This window comes from Denticeps clupeoides, chromosome 2 (genome assembly GCF_900700375.1).
Source record: "Denticeps clupeoides chromosome 2, fDenClu1.1, whole genome shotgun sequence".
Taxonomy (NCBI): Eukaryota; Metazoa; Chordata; class Actinopteri; order Clupeiformes; family Denticipitidae; genus Denticeps; species Denticeps clupeoides.
The window spans coordinates 11,733,091-11,753,880 of NC_041708.1; the positions used below are offsets into that span (position 1 = coordinate 11,733,091).

The window sequence follows — 20,790 nt, forward strand, 5'->3', positions numbered from 1 at the left end:
TCGGTAGGAGCTGTCCACAAGGGCGGGTACTGAACGACCTGACACACTCTCCACATACACATCATCAGACGTGGACACGATACAGAAAACGATCAAATGGAAATGAAAATGAAACAGACGTCAATGGGTCAGAACTCCAGTCCAGACGATTTTCATTTTGTAAATGTCTGTTGATGATGGAATATCTGCATATATGTAGAGTGGTGGAATGATGTGCTCCTTAGCCAAAGTCTGTAGAATTAATCATTATTAAAAAACATTTTCAGTTATTTTATTACAGCTGAAAACAGTCACACTGATAGAGAAGCAATAAAACTGGCCTAATTCACACTAGAACAGTATCTAGCACAAAAACGGATGTGGCTTCCTCTACATCGTTCCAATACAACTTTGCCTGTTTATTACTTCTTTTTGCATTTTTTTCTATTCAAACCCATTTCATGTTTTTTTGCTGAAAGCTGAAATATCCAAGGTAAAATATTACTCCAGTGAATGTAGGCGTAAAAGAACAAACGTTCTTTTTTGATTGTCCTGTTATCCATTTTCTTTACCATTGGGTAGATCCAAAAATCAACAGGCAAGATTCATTTGTAATTTAGTTGTCAGGCCCCCTGGTTCATCTGGTCCTGTCTGCCTGCACCTTTATATTTTCCAAGCTCAATTCTGTGTATTGACCTGTCATGACCCCAACCAAATTATTTGAAATTTGTGCTTGTTCATAATTTGGTATTCCACTGTCCACCGTATTCCAAAAACAGAGATTTTTTCCAGTGCTTCTGCTTTAAATTTTTTTTTGCAGGCTGGTAGATGTTGGAAGAATCCGGCATTCAGGTCACTGTAGTAATTGTTTTGATACGCCAATTTTTTGCCTGAAGCTCTTTTATGATTTTGCTGCCAGAGTGCATCATATCAGTTTCATCTGCAGCCAGCTAAAGGGGAAATAGGCATTTCTCAAAAAAAAGAAGAATAAAGTTTGGTCCATAACATAATTAAAGCTAAATTTGTTTGTCTCATGGACAATGGAAGTCACCATTGTCTCTTGGAAGTCACCATAGATCATCAACTGATTTATGGAGGCCAAACCTCACAACTTATTAATTTTTGCTTTGTACAATATCTGTTTCATTCTATCCTTATATAGATAAAAAGAGAATTAAAAGAGAAAATCATGTGGCTCTTTGAGAAAATAAGATAAAGAGGCCTACATTTAAATATCATGACACTGACATTTGTGGAAAATCACGAGGAAGGAAACTGCCTTAGGAATCAGAGCCGAATTATCTAGATGTATGAAGTTTGAGCCAAGATGGTACACAGAGCGTCTACAGACACAGAGCCAACTGGTGGATTAAAAATACCTCACCCATAGTGTCAAATTTGGAGAGAGAGTCTATCCAGTAGAGATTAGCGTCAGTTTCACGAATATCCGCACAACAAAGCTGCCAATCACTGAATTCCTGAGTGGAGAACAGCCTTTGTACAATTTCGCAGAATAACTAGGTAAAACTAATTTCTGATATAAATATTAGCATAGGATTGAAATCTGGCAATATAAACTGCCAGTGATAGCTTTACTGAATAAGATAATAGTTTAATGATGACATAGTAGTTGCAAATGGGCGGGAGACGTGGGAGACGTGGTTTGGTAAATGCAAGGGCTGAGGGATCCGAGGGTGATGCAAGCAATCAGTTGGCAATAAGAGTCAGGCTAGGCATCTGATATGAGGTAGGGTCAGTCAGAATCAAAGGCTGGCAGTAATGAGGAAAAAAAAAAGTTGAGCGGGTCCTCATGGCCACCGGATGTTTATACACAATGCCAATCCCAGCTTCATATGCTATCCTCGTGGGTGACCGCACACCCCCTGGGGGCCTGACGGTGGCACTGCGGCAGTGACAGGTGCTTATACAAGGCTGAAAGATTCAGTTTTATTCAAATGGGAAGGAGGGAAGGAAGTGAAATTGTGCTGCAAATATAAAGTCTGCAATGTCTTCGGAGTCCCAAAATGCCACAACTTCACACAGACACGAAGCTTCTCCTGGGGTCCATCTAACCCAGATATTTCACAATTTTACAGAAAAGCATGTTCTACACCTCCAGAGTTGATAACTGTGTCATCACAATTGATAAACAATAACATGCTTAAAATCGTAAATGATTAACACATTCCCAAGAATTCCGCAATTATACATCTTGAAAGATTGTTGCTAATCTATTTTCCAAACAATTAAAAAAAAAAAATTGTCTAGAGCAGATGCTATATTTGATGACAAAAAGGGTATATATTTAAATATAATAGATATGCCCACTACCAGATTTTTATAGTGCACGCCGACCCTGTCCGCATCTCTCTCTCTAGGCCTGGCACCGGATGGGCATTGTGCTATATCTGGATGAGTGCTGGCTCAAGGCAGTGGTGGCATAGTGGGTGAGGAAGCGGACTTCCTTTTTAATCGGAAGGTTGTGGGTTTAAATGCCGAACCGCCAAATTGCCCCAGACCCCACACCCCACACACTGCTCCTTGGCCACCTGTCATGGCTGCCCACTGCTCAGTAAGGGTGACGAGTTAAACGCAGAGGATACATTTTGTTGTGTGTCAAAGTGTGCTTTGCTGCAGTGTATCACAATGACAATCATGTCTAGATTGTGAATACACAATTGAGTTTAGAAGCAGAAAAGCACAAAATTGTTTGATTTGTCCCTTTCAAACAATCTGAAATGATTGCTTGAATCATTCATATCAATGAAAGGAAAAAGGCATTGAACCCTCATTTGGCGAGGAGTGAGTATGGCTGCATTATGGGACAGTCCTCCTGGAGCAACTTAGGGTTAAGTGTCTTGTTCAAGGACACAATGGTAATAAGTGTGATCTTTTGGGGTCTTTTGTTTTATAGGCGAGTGTGTTAGCCACTAGTCTACTACCACCCTTGGCATCTTAGATAGGACAAGGAAGGGACAAAGGACCATTAATAAACATCCATACACAGCTAAAACATGTCAGATATTCACACTGACTTAAAAGATCAACAGGAAGCTCTGCATGCTCTGTCACTGTAAGACACACTTAAATCAATAAAGCCAAAGGAATCAGATAAAATAGATAAAAAGTAATTTAGGTTCCATTAGGTTCCCTAAAGCACACAGCAGACGTAAAGGTACCTCAGTTAATCTCAACTCCAACTTTCTGGAATCTGGGTCCCAGATCCTTAAATAGACACCTCACCTGCAGACCAGACAGAGACAGAGAGCGAGAGAGAGACTGAGGGGAGGAGGAAAAGACCTGAGAGGAAGCGTTCCTGACAGCTATAACTTTATTAAAATCTGCTGATCACACTGATCTTGTGGGAAACAAACCCTTTTCGTGAATGGGTTGAAATTTTAGGACCATTTGTTGTAGTAGTATTATGTATTATATTTTAATGTGCTCCACATATCCATGAATCCAAAGGGCCGTTATATGATATGGAAACATAATAACGGACCCCCTATGGCAAAAATGACACATAAAGAGTTATTTGGTGTCATTTATGCAGTAAAAGGAGCTAATTTATTGCTGGATGGAAATTAGGACACAGATTTAGTTAATTTTATTTATTTATTTTTTTGCTCCTCATCTAAAGGAGAATTTACACCACCCAAATAGTCCAGTTCACAATATCTTGAGGTTTAGCGCCCCCTATTTGCTAGACACCGCATTACCAACTTCATTTCTTATTATTATCAGTATTACTACTGTATAGGAAAATTCAACAATAATCAAGCAAACCAAAAAGGCCATGTAATGTCCAGGGGGTGGCAAAAAGCCAACCAAAAATTTAAGTGCATTACAAAAACGTTTTGTAATATTTTACGTAATTTGAACGTAAGACTAAATTGCATTAAACACTGCAAAACACTGACTTGCATGATGAAATTGCTTATTATTATTGTCTTTTAATGGTGTTAATACTAACCCTGAATTAGCCAAAAAAAGTATTAAATCAGAGCGACTCAAATTAAGAGTAGGAAAATATCAAATTTTAAGTGTGTTAAGAGACAACAATGTAAAAAAAAAGAAAGAAAATTCTCCCTGTGTTTTAAGCCGGGAATACCACTTTATTTTTAAAACGATGACCGAAACCTTTGAAGAGGAATGGTTTTCTGGGAAAGATTGAGAGGAAGTGTGACAGAAAAAACAATGTTGGTCTCATATGGTCAGTTCTCTGCTGAGAAATTTATTTTCCAAACAAAATCCCTTAAATTAGGAAAAAGGAGACAGACAGTAACAGGTCCACAGTTTGGCTTTAGGACAGTTCTGTCCCAGACCGATGCAGTGGAAGAGCCGGCACCAGCTCCTTAGAAGCATATTTGACTGTCATAGGGCTAACAATATTACATTAGAGTGTAAACAGTAAGAAGGGTTTCCACGGTAACATCTCTCCACTGTCCTTCAAGCTTCCACAGGGAAGCAGCCACCAACGCCGCCTGCTTAGCAGGGAAAGAGAGAGAGAAAGAGTCCTGAAATTCCACACAAGGATTTTCCTAAACCAGTCCTTCATTTTGGTACCGTGATGAGCACCATAGTTGAACAGGCTTTCAGCGCAGCCAGGATTATGTTCTTCCCAGTCTAGGAGTAGACCATCATCAGTGTCATTGGCCATAGCAACTCTTGTCCTCCTTTTATAATATGGAGAAAACAGTCTGGGGACCTGTCGGTGAATGAGAAAATATGATGATTTAACTCATTACGACAATTTTATCAGGCCAGCTCAGGCCAGGCCAGTGTTAAAAGAAAAAAAAAATTCCCCAACAGTAAAAGATTATGTAAAAATGCAGAACACGCTAATAAAAATTATTAAAAACAAGTAACAATGTTCTAATTTGATTTCAGAAACCGATATGTTAAAACTGAAACTGATTTGCTGATACATATTAATATTAGCAAAAGACTGCAGAATAACAACAATATTGGACTGGACTTGAACTTTCTGTTCATACTTCATACAATTTTAACAAAAAAACTGGAATTTTAATTTATGAAATTCTGCAATAAACTATTCAGGTACATCAATATTTTATCAAATTGTTTTAAAATACTTTTGCACAGTACTGAATTAAAGTTAAATATACACATGTCATTAGATATATCAAATGCTATATTATAACATTTATATATATTTATTTATCAAAAACATGTTTATTGCTCACATTGCATGGTTTCTAGTCAGTTCATTCTGATTTGCTGACAGGAATCCTGGGAGTGACACCATATCACAATATCGTCACTCGCACACAGTGACAGTAAATGCAAATGCTGCTACAATGACGTTGCCTACATACAACGAGATAGATGGAGCTATTTCATTACGTCTACTGTGACAATGTCATCAGTGTATGTTACCAGCAAAACACTACAGGTTTACATCAGCAATGATGTACAGATTAATTTTTAGATTTATAACAAACAATTTATTTTTCTCAAAGCATAACAATTATGTTAAAAGTGGTGGTAAAAGAGACAAGTTATGGTCTCGCTTTGTTTACCTTGGAGTAAATCAGACATCCAGTGAAAAAGTCGTTCTTGCTGTGAGGTTCAGCTCATAAAGTTGTCGTGGTTTACTGTGTACAACCGTCATGATTCCACCACATGATGGAAATGTGGATCTAAAGGTATAACATGCTATTCCTACACTGCCAACAACAAGCAATGTTCACTGTCAAAACACACCTAGTAGGCCTACAGCATCCAATATGTTCCTTCAGCAGACCACGTTTCTGTCAACTTTGCAGTGTGCAGATTGTCTGCCGCATCGCTGGATGCTTTGAGTTTCTGAGCCCAGTGCCACCCTTGCCGCGTTCAGTCTGTAACCGTCTGCAAGTGTGCAAGTGTGCACGAGATATTGTCTAATGTTGCATAAAACATCCCACAGCATCTCTATTTTTTATGCATACAATAATTGAGTGTACAATAAGGTTTAAATGTATAGAATAAATAATGAAATCTATCCAAATTCTAAATAATCTAGTGATGATAAGGCAAATAAACTAGAGCTTTATTTGCCTTTATTTGCCTTGCAGCATCCAAGATGTTCGCCTGCATCCATCTGTTTGCCCCCTGTTTGACCCCAGCGGTGGATCGCCAGCCAATGGTGAAGAGACAATATTCACAAAGAATCATCTTTTGCTAGACTGATTATGCCTTGGCATGAGCAGTGTTAAAATGTGTGAAAAAGAACTGTGTGTGTGAGCCTACTTCCACCCTTCACAACATCTGTAAAATGTTACAATCTCTTAGTGTCTCTCGCACACTTACGGTATTCAACCTCTGACACATTTATTCAACACCTTGGATATTTCATAATGCATACCTACAAAAGGAGCAGCTTGTCCAGTCTTATGAATTTCACTCAGCTTTAGTACTGAATCTGCTATTTTAAAAAAATATTTATTCAGTTTTTTATTTGTGGCATTCAACAATATTTTCTTTGAATACGTAATTTTGCATTAAAGGAAATATATTTGTATTTGTATTAGCTGGAAAGAAAAATTAGTATTGGAATCGGTCAATTACACTCATGTGTGATGCCCCAGGGCCATGGGGCTGTCACAGAAGGAGCCCATGCACCCGATTAGTGAGTCCTGATCCATTGCACCTGGCACCAATTGGACTTAACGGATCAAGATTCCATTTAACCGGAATGCAGCTGGCAGTCTAAAGCTGTGACATTAAAGAGGACTCTGTGACTTCTGTATGTTTTCAGTTCCTGGCAATCGCCACATGCCTGCGGATTCATTTCTGTTTGTTCCTTTCCCCGTCCTTCCCCTGGCAGCCTGTAGACATGACAGAATGTTGCTGAACTCAAAGGCAGAAGAAGAAGAAGAGCTCATCCAGTTGCGGTGAGTGCGGGCGCCATCAAGGAGCGCAGGAAGGCCGCTTATGGGGTTGGGGCATTCCACGGTGTGTTGCTCTGGGACTGAGTTACGACCAGACAGAGCTATGCCATCCGTTGGCGGGTGTTGCACCGCGTCGTGTGACTGACCCCGTGGTGATCCCAGACCCCCAGAAGTGGGGTTCACTGTGGGTGAGTGGTTGGAGGGACAGCCAGGAGGACACGGTCAGCAGCAAGGGAGACGCATGGGATGACGGCACGAGGATTGTGTACCCCACTGCGCATGCGCTGACCAGTGTGAACCTCTGAAGGATCCTTGCCAAAACCCAAGTGGACTGGGAGAAGGCAGACCCAGAAGTCGTCAGTAAAGACGAGCTGACCGGTGGGCGAATGGCGCATGCGCACCACCCACCGTGCACTTCCTGACTGGGCGGGAGTCCTGCGTTATTCCCCACCACTTCCGGGTCTGTGAAGAGGTGAGCAGCGAGGAGGAGCAAATGGTGAAGCGGGGGTAAGCTGGTGGAATAGGGCATCAAGGAGTCGTCAACCAGCAACTGCTCTGCCGAGCCTGCCTCACTGGGAACTCATCCCTCCAGTTCCAGTCCTGGATTCCACACCCCTCTACCAGGCGTTCCCCAGCAGGTTGGTAGCGCATCACCAGCGCCCCCGACCACCTGAGGTATTGGAGAGCCTGGGCATGGAGACCCCTTTGCCTCGGTGCTGTGCCCTTGGGGGTGGGGGGGTTACTGTGATGCCCATGCACCTGATTAGGGAGTCCTGATCCATTGCACCTGGCACTAATTGACATTAAAGTGGACTCGGTGACTTAATCTATGTATGTTTTCAGCTCCTGGCAATGGCCACACACCTGCAGGTTCGTTTCTGTCTGTTCTTTTGTTTCCCCAGTTTTGGCCCTCGTGCTGTTTTTCCTTTGTGTTAATAAATCCCATCTGCCCAGATGTCCCGTCTCTGTGCTTCCTTCCTTGCCCACAGACGTGACATCATGAAAAATATGAATCAGCCAAGAAAATTGCAATCGGTCCATCCGAAGTTTTAATGCTATAACCCAATCCAATTTATGTTCATGCAATTATTACCTTTAATAAACATGCTCTCTGAAGACAAAAAACATTACCAACCTGATCTGGCTTGCTGAAGAGGCTACGACCAAAGGATGAAGGCTAAAGAAAAAAACAAGAATAAAAATAAAAACTGAAGATGGAGAGAGGGGTGGAAAGAGAGGAAAGAAAAGTTTAAATTGTACAGAATACCAGAAAGAGCAAAAATATGAAAAAAGGACAGTACTGTAGTAATTCTTAACCAATAAATTAACAGAAAACTGCATGCAGAGCCTCAAACATATGTGCACACTAGTGTTGTAGTCAAGACCGTCTAAACCGAGACCTGTAGGGTATCAAGACCAAAACCAAGACCAAGACTGAAAACAGACTAGGACTAGAATCAACATCACATTCCTCAAATCAACTGTAGAGAAAAAAGCCCTTGTAAAATGTTATTAATATTATCTTTTCAATTATATTTTTATATGTCTCTCATTTAAAATATCCCAGATTTGATATAGCTATTTTATAGAAGCTTTAGAAATATTAAATATCTGTCCTAAACCTGTACTCACAGAACCTTGTGAGCCCAGGATAATAAATTGTAGTCACGGCATAATGTTTTTTCAAGTTCATGGTACTTAAGGGACACTGTAATAGTGAGCAAGCTGCTTGCAAAAAACAAAATATCTCCCCCTAAACAAATGACTGTACTGTGAGTGCATACACAACATTCTTTGTCAGATTTTTCTTCATAATTTGACGACAAGAAATGCAGAGCTAGTCAATGATCTTGTAATTAGTTATCTTACTTTTCCTGCTGCTTTCTCTCCAGATGCCTGGTGTATGTAGACATTGTCCAAGACTGAGACCGCAAAAAATTGACAAGACCGGTCTAGAGAACTACAACACTACAATGTGCACACACAAACACATAGGGCTGCATGGTGTTGTTACATTCTCACTAGGCGGTGGCCTGACATTGCATGTGTCCTTTCTCTCTCATCCACAATGAGTAATTTCTGAAGAGATGCTTAATCCTGTAGCGTGAGGACCAACCTTCTCTTCTATTTCCTTTATTTGCCGTTTCTGGACCTCTATCCATTCCTCCAGTTCTTTGATTCTCTGCAAAGTTAAAAAAAAGTACTGTCCACTTGTGATGTCACAAAACCGATTTCATAATCAACAGTAACTAAAATAGAGTACAAGTACCTAGACACAGGGTCAGTTTCCCATATTTAGGGAACAGGAAACTGAAAAAAAAATGGCAAAATGCCAAAACTACTGACATAAAATTTGGCAAAATTGAAGCAGAACAATGACTCTATACAGCTGCAGCAAATCAGATGCAGTGAAGAATCTCACCCCTTGTGGCTATAAGTGTGTGTGTTTTGTGAGAAGAACAACAGGGACAGACCCAAATAGTTTCCTTATTATTTGCTTAGGGGGTATGATTCAATTTAGGTCATCATTATCCTGGGTCCTCTCAAACATGATTTTGTGTGTGTGTACCTGCTGTGAGTGCTGCAGCAGCTCCATCCGCTCTCTCAGGATCTGCGTGTCTCTCTCTCTCAGTTCAGTAAGAACTTGTCTCTTCCACTGCTCCACTGCGCGCTGCAGCGTCTCACGCTCCTCCTCTGTCAGAACCGCACACACCTTCGCCCCCGCCTCCTGCTGCAGCGCATCAAACAGCATCGCTTCCAGCTCCAGGATTCTCTGAGCGAGAGAGAGACATATATACAGGGAGCGCAGAATTATTAGGCAAATGAGTATTTTGTCCACATCATCCTCTTCATGCATGTTGTCTTACTCCAAGCTGTATAGGCTCGAAAGCCTACTACCAATTAAGCATATTAGGTGATGTGCATCTCTGTAATGAGAAGGGGTGTGGTCTAATGACATCCACACCCTATATCAGGTGTGCATAATTATTAGGCAACTTCCTTTCCTTTGGCAAAATGGGTCAAAAGAAGGACTTGACAGGCTCAGAAAAGTCAAAAATAGTGAGATATCTTGCAGAGGGATGCAGCACTCTTAAAACTGCAAAGCTTCTGAAGCGTGATCATCGAACAATCAAGCGTTTCATTCAAAATAGTCAACAAGGTCGCAAGAAGCGTGTGGAAAAACCAAGGCGCAAAATAACCCCCATGAACTGAGAAAAGTCAAGCGTGCAGCTGCCAAGATGCCACTTGCCACCAGTTTGGCCATATTTCAGAGCTGCAACATCACTGGAGTGCCCAAAAGCACAAGGTGTGCAATACTCAGAGACATGGCCAAGGTAAGAAAGGCTGAAAGACGACCACCACTGAACAAGACACACAAGCTGAAACGTCAAGACTGGGCCAAGAAATATCTCAAGACTGATTTTTCTAAGGTTTTATGGACTGATGATATTGAGAGTGAGTCTTGATGGGCCCGTGGCTGGATTGGTAAAGGGCAGAGAGCTGCAGTCCAACTCAGACGCCAGCAAGGTGGAGGTGGAGTACTGGTTTGGGCTGGTATCATCAAAAATGAGCTTTTGGGGCCTTTTCGGGTTGAGGATGGAGTCAAGCTCAACTCCCAGTCCTACTGGCAGTTTCTGGAAGACACCTTCTTCAAGCAGTGGTACAGGAAGTCTGCATCTTTCAAGAAAAACATGATTTTCATGCAGGACAATGCTCCATCACACGCATCCAAGTACTCCACAGCGTGGCTGGCAAGAAAGGGTATAAACGAAGAAAAACTAATGACATGGCCTCCTTGTTCACCTGATCTGAACCCCATTGAGAACCTGTGGTCCATCATCAAATGTGAGATTTACAAGGAGGGAAAACAGTACACCTCTCTGAACAGTGTCTGGGAGGCTGTGGTTGCTGCTGCACGCAATGTTGATGGTGAACAGATCAAAACACTGACAGAATCCATGGATGGCAGGCTTTTGAGTGTCCTTGCAAAGAAAGGTGGCTATATTGGTCGCTGATTTGTTTTTGTTTTGTTTTTGAATGTCAGAAATGTATATTTGTGAATGTCGAGATGTTATATTGGTTTCACTGGTAAAAATAAATAATTGAAATGGGTATATATTTGTTTTTTGTTAAGTTGCCTAATAATTATGCACAGTAATAGTCACCTGCACACACAGATATCCCCCTAAAATAGCTAAAAATAAAAACAAACTAAAAACTACTTCCAAAAACATTCAGCTTTGATATTAATGAGTTTTTTGGGTTCATTGAGAACATGGTTGTTGTTCAATAATAAAATTATTCCTCAAAAATACAACTTGCCTAATAATTCTGCACTCCCTGTAGAGATCTTAAGTAAGGTTATAAATAAATACTATTAACACAAGCTGATTTTTAGTCAGCTTGTCTAGATAAAGTGTGTGTTAAATTAGGGCACAAAAAAAAAATCTGGAATGTGTAAATGATGTAAATGTATAAATGTATAAAAGTAAACTGACCATGTGAGCCTGATCCATGGACTGTTTCCTATAGTCCAGTTCTTCATCTAAATAGCCCTTCTGCTTGCTGAACAGCTCCTGCCAAACACACAGCAGAAACACACTGGACACTTGGTGCAAAATCAATAACTGTCTTGATATTAAGTACCAATGATCGGACGCTTCCTCTGAAGAAGCCAATTTCCGTTTCCAAACACCAGGAGGCGCTATTGATTCTTGTCCTGCTATAAACCCAGGGAGCGAAAGCAGTATTTTTTTTTCTTTTTTTTTCAAATCAAACCCCTGAATGACCCCCTGCACAATTTTTTCACCCTAAACCTCTGTAAATCACTCCAACACCATTAGAGTTTTATTATAACTTGAAGCAGACAAAACACATCACTGTAACTAGTGATCTGGAGTGACAGACGCTTTGGTTGTGATGACAGCACTAAGGTTTAAATTACTTAATCCTATTAATAATATATGAGAGTTAATAAATTAATCATAATAAATTAATGTGCATCTATTTCATTGTATATTAATAGGTCATTGATGTCTAGCAACACAACAGCGCCTCTTGGCACATTATTTTACAATTGCATGCAATGTGCGGTCTCAAGGTGAGCCGTATTTTATCAAGCTCTTTATAACATTATTGTATCACACCACTGAACTCAGCTGAAAGACATCAAAAGGGACCCCAGTTATATCCTGGGATGATGAGTCAGGCCTGTTTAATGAAGCAGATGCCGTCCAAGCAGGCTTCAGGCCTGGCCTTCAACTCCACGTCACTAGCCCGATGGAGTTAATTTGACAGTTAGCACTTTGAGCTCATCAGATTCATAGAGAAACGGGGAACCACCAGTACTCTGCGACCCTGTTCGACACATTTAGCATATGAGAGATCAAACCATCATACCTTCTCATTCTCAATATCCAGCATCTTTTGCTGTAAAGCGGATTTCGTCACCTCAATTTGCTCCAACCACTGCAAGAGAGGTGGAATGAAGACATAAGGACACAACCACAACTATTTACATACACCGAGAGAACTTCAGCTGGACCTACCTTCTCTGCCAGGGTCAGAACGGTTCTGGCGTGAATGACAACCACTTGTTCCTCATTGGAAAGATTCTGAGATATCAAAACAATGCACACACATACATACTTTAAATTAAGTAGACATTGTACTTTAAAATAAAATTTTAAAGATGTCCTTGCAATGTGTCCAATAAGCACGATAACACACACTTACACAGCACAAACAACACAGTGGCATAACAGCTTCTGGCACATAGACATATAGATAGACAGCAACTGAGAAAAGCAACATACACTTACGGCGTTATCCCCCAAAATGTCCAATTTCTTCATCAGCTCTGCAATGACAATGTCCTGCAAAGGATGCAAAGAACATAAAAAGGAATCGATTTGCTTTTCAGGTGCAAGTGGAACAAAAAGGCTCTGTCAATCACTGTTTTAAATCTCATTTAAAGTGCATGGGATGGGATGCCTCTAATTTTTTATTTTTTTTATGACTGGTATTATTTAACCCCTTTTACCTACCCATGAAATCAACATCAGGACATGAACCCAATTGAACATATCAAAGCGATTTGAATATGGCTGTGATGCAATGCTTCCCATTTAACCTGATAGAGCTTGATAGGTGCTGAAAGTGAAGTGATTGTTATTGTGATACAGAGCATAGCACACGGTGACACAACAAAATGTGTCCTCTGCTTTTAACCCTTGGTGAGCAGTGGGCAGCATTGAGGCCATCCACTGCAAAGAAGGCTTAGAGGTTAAGGAAGCGTCCCCGTAATCAGAAGGTTGCCAGTTCGAATCCTGATCCGTCAAGGTGCCACTGAGTAAAGCACCATCCCCACACGGGCGCCTGTCGTGGCTGCCCACTGCTCACTAGGGGTGATGGGTTAAAAGCAGAAGAAACATTTCATTGTGTGTGCTGTGTATGACAATGACAATCACTTCACTTTCACTTCACTTAACAGATTACTGAACAAAAAAAGAGCAGAAAAAAAGAAGAGTGGTCTAGTGGTTGAGGAAGCAAACTCCTAGCCTGAAGGGCTGTAGGGTGCCTTTATGGCTGCCCATTGCCCAATTCAAAAGAAACATTTAATTGTGTGTCACCATGTGCTGTGCTTGCTGTGCTTCACAATGACAAAAACAATCACTTTCACTTCATAGAAACCTTTTTCACTTTGTCATCAACACAGCTCGCTTGTGCTACTCTTGTGCTACTTCATGTGTGAATGGCCTCCTCCTATTTTAAACTATTTTTAAAAAATATTTTCTTGATGATAGGGAAAAACAACCCACACAACTTTCTTCATTTGATTCATTTGTATACTTCATTTGAAATTAGCAAACACACCCCACGTACCACGCCTATTACAGAGCTTTCAAAACAGGGCCATTAGGTTACAGTCAGAATAGTATTAAAATATAACAAACTCACAGTGACTCCCTCAGTCTCGCAGTACAACTGCAAAGGACTCACACCTTCGGTGAAATGGATGTTGTGGAAGTTCATGGCTGGAGATCTCCTTTCCCGTTCCTATGGAGACAAACCACCTGTTATCAGTAATCTAAGGGTGGTGCTAATGTCTGATATGAGCTGGTTCAGAATGGAGAGCTACTTTACAGTCATGTTTATTTCTATGATGGCTCCAGCTCTGTATTCTCAGCAATGCCAATGTCAGCCATACACCAACAGATGTTGGTGTATGGCTGTGTATGGCTGTAGCACATCCCTCCACTGGGATGTAATTGATTCTATTGATTCAAGCAATTTTTATTTCATAAATCCCACCACTCTATGCAAGCCAGTAGTGATAGCCACATGAAAACGAGCATGATTACTTGAACATGAAAACAAACAAATAAATAAACAAACACATAAATATTTGTTACACTTACTTCAAGTTCGAGAATGCGGAACTCTAAAAGCTCATTTTGGTCTTTAATGTCCTGAATCTCATTTTTTAAACGGTGTTCTTCCATTTCCATGTGTTTTATCTGATAATGAACAAGATTAAGAAATTGAAGACAACCTTTCAGAAGCTGCTCATTCATTACTGAGTGACAGAAAAACACTTACCTTTTCAATGAGTTTGTGATTTCTTTCATACAAGCCTTGTTTCTCTTCTATCCATTTCATATCCTTCAAAAGACATCAGAGGTCAAATGCAGGTTAATATGAAGACAATGCTGGTGTTAAATTTTTTTATTGTGATTGATCTTTCATTCCTTTACACTGTCACTGTTACAAACAGAAAGACAGAAACTAAACATGATTGCATTATTTTCTTCTACAATATCAACCTTCAGCTCTGTAGCATCTCAGTAACTATGAGGAAGTAATGTGGTAATACCTGTAGTGGAGCTGAAGTTTCTTCAGCTGATGGACCACATGGCTGGATGTGCAAATTTTTGAGTTTTTCTTTCTCTGTATGCCAAGAGTTAAATTTAAAGGTCCCCTATTATGATTTTTCTTTGCTTTTATATAGGTCTTAGTGGTGCCCTAATACTGTATGTGAAGTATCTTTCCGAAATTCAGCAGTGGCGCAGATTTATAGCCACTTTTATCCAGTCACACTAAGAAATTTCCCTAGGACAGGCCATTTCTATGTGTGTAGCTTTTAATGCAAATGAGAAAATGATGTCAACACCGCAAACAGGAAGTCATGTCAGCATTTTTCAAGAAAAAATTGTTTCTACAGCTTCTGACGTGACGGAACTAAAAAAAAAATTGTGCTTATTTTCACATTCAATTACCAAGCAAACAAAGCTTAGCACGTTTGGAAGCCATGGCGGTCGGTGGAGTTACTTTTTTAGGGAAGGGGTGAGAAATTCTCTGGGTGGATAAAGCATGAGAAAGGGAAGGTAACTTTTCCCCTTATGACAACATTCCAGATCAGACCATCTGAGCTGCCGCTCTCTGAATAGTGAAGCAGAATGACCAAAGCACAAAGGACCACAAAAGGCTAGGAGAACGTTAAATAATCTCACAAAGTGAAATTTTCATAATAGGGTATCTTTAATCTTACTGCCAGTGAGAACTGGATTTGGGATTCACACTATGATCAATCCTCTCTTAACTATGCAAAAGAAGCACACAAGCATTTTCCTATGATGTTAAGAAAATACGCAGTTGGTGAATAATGGTATTCTATCTGGGGGCAGCACTAATAATGGGGTTTCCTACACACTGCCTGTCTGTAAGCCCTCACACCAGCTGGCAGACACTACTAAGACTGTTCAAATGCACTCAGAGTGCAGGCAGAGTATTGGCGAAATTGGTAATACGATATGAGTTTCTTAAAGGCCATTATTGCATAAACTGCCAAGACAGGGGCTGTGTAACAGCTTGAAACAAAAACAATTCAAATGAATTTTTTGTGATGACATATAAATCTGTAGCTTTTTGGAATAGTGTAACATGTTTGTTTGTAACAGAATAATGCTAACTATGGAGAAGGCTTTAGAGGTAATTTATATATATATGGATAGCTGATGCATTATGAATTTGCAACAGTGCACACTTTTGTGTTTGACTGTTTGTAATACACTATGATTTATTGATTAATTTTTGAAGTTCTTATGTACTTCTCTATTTAACATTTGCTTCTGTTAATTTTTTTGATCTGGACATTACAGCTTTTTAATAAACATTTCATTACCTGGCCCTGCTGGCTTAAAACACACTCCAGATCTGCTATTCGGGTTTGGTAGAAGATGAGCTCAGCTTGTAGTTGTTCTCGAGTCTGAAACGATTAAAAAACACTAATGCTACCTGAATTATTAGTGTTATATGCAGTCAAAGTCATTTATATAACTTTAAATACTCAAAAATGAATGACTTTCTACATTACAATTTAATAAACTTACTGCATATTCTGTGCCAGTAATGTTGTTTTGTACTTTATGTTTGTAATGCAAGTACTTGCAAGTATTCTCATGCATACAATTACTTTTGAACATATTCGAAGTTTATCTATAATAGATAATTGCCTAACAAAAGGCAAACCATGTGAAACTGCATGTGTAAAACACAAAACTTTGCTGACACTATAGGCCTCATATGAAACAAAGGTATATAGGTTAACAAAGGTTATTCCTATCACAGTTTGTTTTATATAAATTGTGCTTTGTAACAGACCTTAACTTCCTTTTCAGCATCAAACGTGCCGCCAACCTGCTCCTGCAGCAGGGCGTATGCCCTCTGAAGTGCCTGGTACTCCTGTGTAAGCTGCCGGAACCTCAACTCCGTCTCCTCCTTTATCAGGCCCTGACAGGAAATACATACACAATATTCTCTTTTCAAATTTAGTCATAGGAATTGATAATGCATCATCACAAGTTGATCACAATACCACCATTGCATAGGGTGGTAGTAGCCTAGTGGGTAACACACTCGCCTGTGAACCAGAAGACCCGGGTTCGAATCCCACTTACTACCACTTACTACCCTGAGCAAGACACTTAACCCTAAATTGCTCCAGGGAGACTGTCCCTGTAACTACTGATTGTAAGTCGCTCTGGAAAAGAGCGTCTGATAAATGCTGTAAATGTAATGTAAATGTAGTTGATTTTCTTATTAATACCTGATGAACTATACAACATGTAAAAACGAATTAAAATGCAAATATGTACAATGTGATCTACAGAAAATAAAAATACATCTATGCCCAATGATGGACAATAAGAAAGTGTCATTTGTGTATCTCTACTTAGAGTTTGAGTTAGAGTATTAAAGTATTTACATTTGTAGACTTTTTTCTTTAACTTTTTGTTTAATATCTTACTTACTTCTTTTCCCAAAGACAGTAATTTTTTACGTTTAAAAATCTAAGCATTGACCTGTTAGATCAAAACTAATATCCGTGCTGTAAGTGCACCAATTGAATTACAGCGTGCAGATATTGACCTGCTATACTACTGGTTGCATGAACTTGCTTATGCCGGTATTTAAGATGGAGAACATGCTTGCCAGAATATCCATATCTTATTTGAGAGATTTTTTTCAAAATTGTAGAAAAGATTCTTCCACGTTCAAATGCTTTTTGTGCCTGCCTCAGCCCCATTTGATTCTTACAAGAATTCACAGTATAATCTAAAGAAACACGTAGAGGCAAATTTCTGATTACTAGTTTATCAACAAAGTTAACTAGACAGGTTGGGAAAACACCGCTACCTATTGTCAAAAGCGGGGACACAAAGTGAACAGGGGCGTGACACCTATAATGGCAGGAGGAGGTTAAAGCTGGCTGTGTTAGTCATTTCAGTGTATTTTATTATATGGTATGTTTTTCAGCAATAAACATGATAAACATTTTGCATAGTTAAAATTATTTTTTAAATACCATGTTCCATGGAGTCGTGCGAATGCTTCCTTACCTGCACTGCACCATGTGAAAATAAATGAAATGTGTTCCTACTGCAGCAGAAACTGGTATATGTTCCTACGCCAACATTATATAACGTAAGCGATGCTTAGTTTTTATGCCTTTTTTACAAATTAACCTGCAATATCAATACCGAAACACATAGCCAAAGCTTGCCAAAGCCACTCACATCCTCCAGGTCATCATCGGGCGTGCAGGGAGTGCGATCGGTGTGGTATGAGATGGATGAGCCATCAGAATCCAGAGAGGCCTCTTCATCGTACCCATAAAATGTCTCTATCACTGGCTGAGGGCGAAAAAAAAGTGGCAATATTATCTGTCTGAACAGCTTTGCAGCGTGGTCAGGTATCAGTTTTATCTCCTCAGGCAAAAATAAATAAATATATAAATGTTACAGACACTGAATGCTAAGGCACAAGATGTCAGTAAAGTTTGTTTTGTGCATGCAAGGAAGTGTTAAATAAGAAGAAATCAGGTCAGCAGGCACAAACACAAAGAGAGAGATACATATGTATTAACCTTGCAGGGTTTGAAGCCTTTTTTCCTCCGGATTCCCTCTTGCCTGCGATACCTCAGAAGCATGTCTCTCTCCTGAACAGCAAAACAACGCAAAGCATGGTGCACAAAATCCCCTCCATCTGGGCTCAGTTTTGACATTCTAACGTTGATCATGAGATGTAACTAACTTTTATGGGTGTGATCAGATCGATTTTGTTATCCTGACGAAAGAAAGGCCTATGTTCACCTCCTCTTTAAAAGACAGGGAGGTGAGATCAACGGTGGACTGCTGGCATTATCTGTGTTTACCTAGTTTTTTGGACAAGGAAACCAGTCATGTGTCTTTCTATTGTTAAAAAAGTCTTTCAGCTCAACTGGCAAAGAATCCACACTCAGGATTGGGTGTTGGTAAAGTAGCCGTGTCCAAGTTCCAAGTTAACCAGAAGAGACTTGCAATCCCAGAAGAACTTTATTAAACAATATTACTACATGAATGGACATTTACACCTCATTACAAAATGTATATAAATTATAAATGCATTTAAATTGTGTCCATAATGAATGCTGTACTCCACTGCATTTATGAAAATGTACAAAAGCAGGTGGAAGAAAAAAAACGTTCCTTAGATTCACCAAAATAGGACCCACTGTCTCTTTCACCCTCAACACATATATAGACAACCCATGCACTTTTACAGACACACACTCTGTCTCTCATTTACATTCACACAATACATAGATTGATGCTCTACACAACACACCAAGACCAGGAACACACTGGTAAACACTTACTATTACACTCTTTACATAACCTGCCGTTTCAAGGGCCTGCAAGAAAAGTAACAAACAAAATCATCATGAAAATCCACACAAATATCAACATGTCTCATCATTTGTTTTGCCACACAAGGTCACTGCCCCATTTTTTTAAAATCAAAATAAAATATCCACCTTGTTTGGTCTAAAGTTGCCTAATGGTTAAGCCCATAATGCTTCATTTTTATTTAATTATTATTACCGCATTTCTTTTAACTTCTAGTTTTATTATTCTATTGTCATTATTCAATAATATTTGTGCATTTATGAAATTGCATCATCCCTCTGCCTAGAATCGAGAGCTCTTCCCTGTTTTTTAAATGCAATGGCATGTAGCTGTGTCGTTTAAATAAAGCAATACCATTTTTAATCCAACAAGGTGAATATTATGTAACATATTTGTTTTGCAGTAATAAATGTATTGGTGGGATGTGTTGCCATGGTAATTTCTCAGAGAGATCATGAGAATGTGTGGGGGTGTGTCCACCAAAGTGTATGGTGCTAGGGGGCAGTGGAGGCCTAGTGGTTAAGGAAGCGGCCCCATAATCAGAAGGCTGCTGGTTCAAATCCCGATCCACTGAGGTGCCACCATCTCCACACACTGCACACCGGGCGCCTGTCATGGCTGCCCACTGTTCACCAAGTGTAATGGGTTAAAGGCAGAGGACACATTTCGTTGTGTGCACCATGTTTTATAATGACAGTCACTTCACTTTCACTATTTTTCATTTCACTATTTCACTATTCACTTTTTACTAACTTGCTTAGAGCAAATAAAGATGGCACGCATCAAAAAATAATTCGTCATTAATCTTCCTGCTGGGTGGAGATAGATAAATTTCTTTATGTTTAGCATTTATTGAAATGGTCCATATTGTTGTGGCTAGAGCTCATGCTGTAGAGGTGAAACAAAACCCACATCAAGGCTCCTACAAGGAAATGTTAATGATGTTCAGTTCTGTTATTGGTCCTTTCATAATGCCACACAAATCACAGTGTGGTTCTTACCATAGTTACCATATAAATGGCTTTGAGCAAGAGCTCTCATTAGCTGTCCTTCATGACCTATGGTGGTTGTGCACTTCTGACATGCATACAAAAGAAAACAAAAACTCAAATGAAGTATGCTAGCATGCTTTTTGGGACATCAGAATACATTACCAAGAAACTTACTGGTACCTACAGAAACATAGATTATAATAGTTGCATTGTATTTGATCAATATTGTTTTCTCTGCCTGTTGTCACAGTAATACCTTGGATAAATCGTCGATTATGTTCTGTTGTTCCATCACCTGCAGCCGGAGGAACTCCATCTCCCGCTCTTCCTGGCTCTGGTCAAGGTCGTTCAGGGAGCTTGGTCTTCTGATAGTGCTCACCCTCTCCCTCTAAAAAAAACAAAACAAACAGTTAACACCAGGGACTCAGACTCTCCTAGAGAGCAGGTACTGTATGTTGATGTAGCATTTAACACTCACAGGAACTGTCAATATCACAAAGAAATATCTGTGTGCCTGAGTGCAATGGAAATGAGATATGTGCGTGCAATGGAAATGTGATATCTGCGTGCAATGGAAATGTGATATCTGCGTGCAATGGAAATGAGATATGTGCGTGCAATGGAAATGTGATATGATTGAATACGATTATAGAAAATTAAACAGTGATATCCACATCCCTGCAGGGGATAATAAAT

The 20,790-nt window shown here is 39.8% G+C and overlaps 1 protein-coding gene across 15 annotated transcripts in view; it reads right to left on the reverse strand.

Moving 5' to 3' along the window:
* Positions 1–4,069: 4,069 nt before the first annotated feature.
* jakmip3 (Janus kinase and microtubule interacting protein 3) overlaps positions 4,070–20,790 on the reverse strand; it is a 48,626-nt gene continuing 31,905 nt past the window's right edge. For 5 of the 15 annotated variants that reach the window (XM_028969682.1, XM_028969681.1, XM_028969678.1 and 2 more), the window contains 17 exons: positions 20,351–20,482; positions 19,072–19,107; positions 18,301–18,372; positions 17,951–18,067; positions 16,536–16,664; positions 16,057–16,140; positions 14,475–14,537; positions 14,294–14,392; positions 13,833–13,931; positions 12,689–12,748; positions 12,422–12,487; positions 12,273–12,341; positions 11,372–11,449; positions 9,442–9,645; positions 8,989–9,054; positions 8,008–8,049; positions 4,070–4,687 (listed from right to left, as the gene is read on the reverse strand). In XM_028969682.1, the coding sequence (XP_028825515.1) occupies positions 4,376–4,687; positions 8,008–8,049; positions 8,989–9,054; positions 9,442–9,645; positions 11,372–11,449; positions 12,273–12,341; positions 12,422–12,487; positions 12,689–12,748; positions 13,833–13,931; positions 14,294–14,392; positions 14,475–14,537; positions 16,057–16,140; positions 16,536–16,664; positions 17,951–18,067; positions 18,301–18,372; positions 19,072–19,107; positions 20,351–20,482 (1,728 nt within the window). In that variant the 3' untranslated portion in view covers positions 4,070–4,375. Of the gene's footprint in view, positions 4,688–4,716; positions 8,081–8,988; positions 9,055–9,441; positions 9,646–11,371; positions 11,450–12,272; positions 12,342–12,421; positions 12,488–12,688; positions 12,749–13,832; positions 13,932–14,293; positions 14,393–14,474; positions 14,538–16,056; positions 16,141–16,535; positions 16,665–17,950; positions 18,068–18,300; positions 18,373–19,071; positions 19,108–20,350; positions 20,483–20,790 lie in introns of those variants that run through there. The other 10 variants (XM_028969688.1, XM_028969684.1, XM_028969687.1 and 7 more) reach the window with 8 other exon arrangements.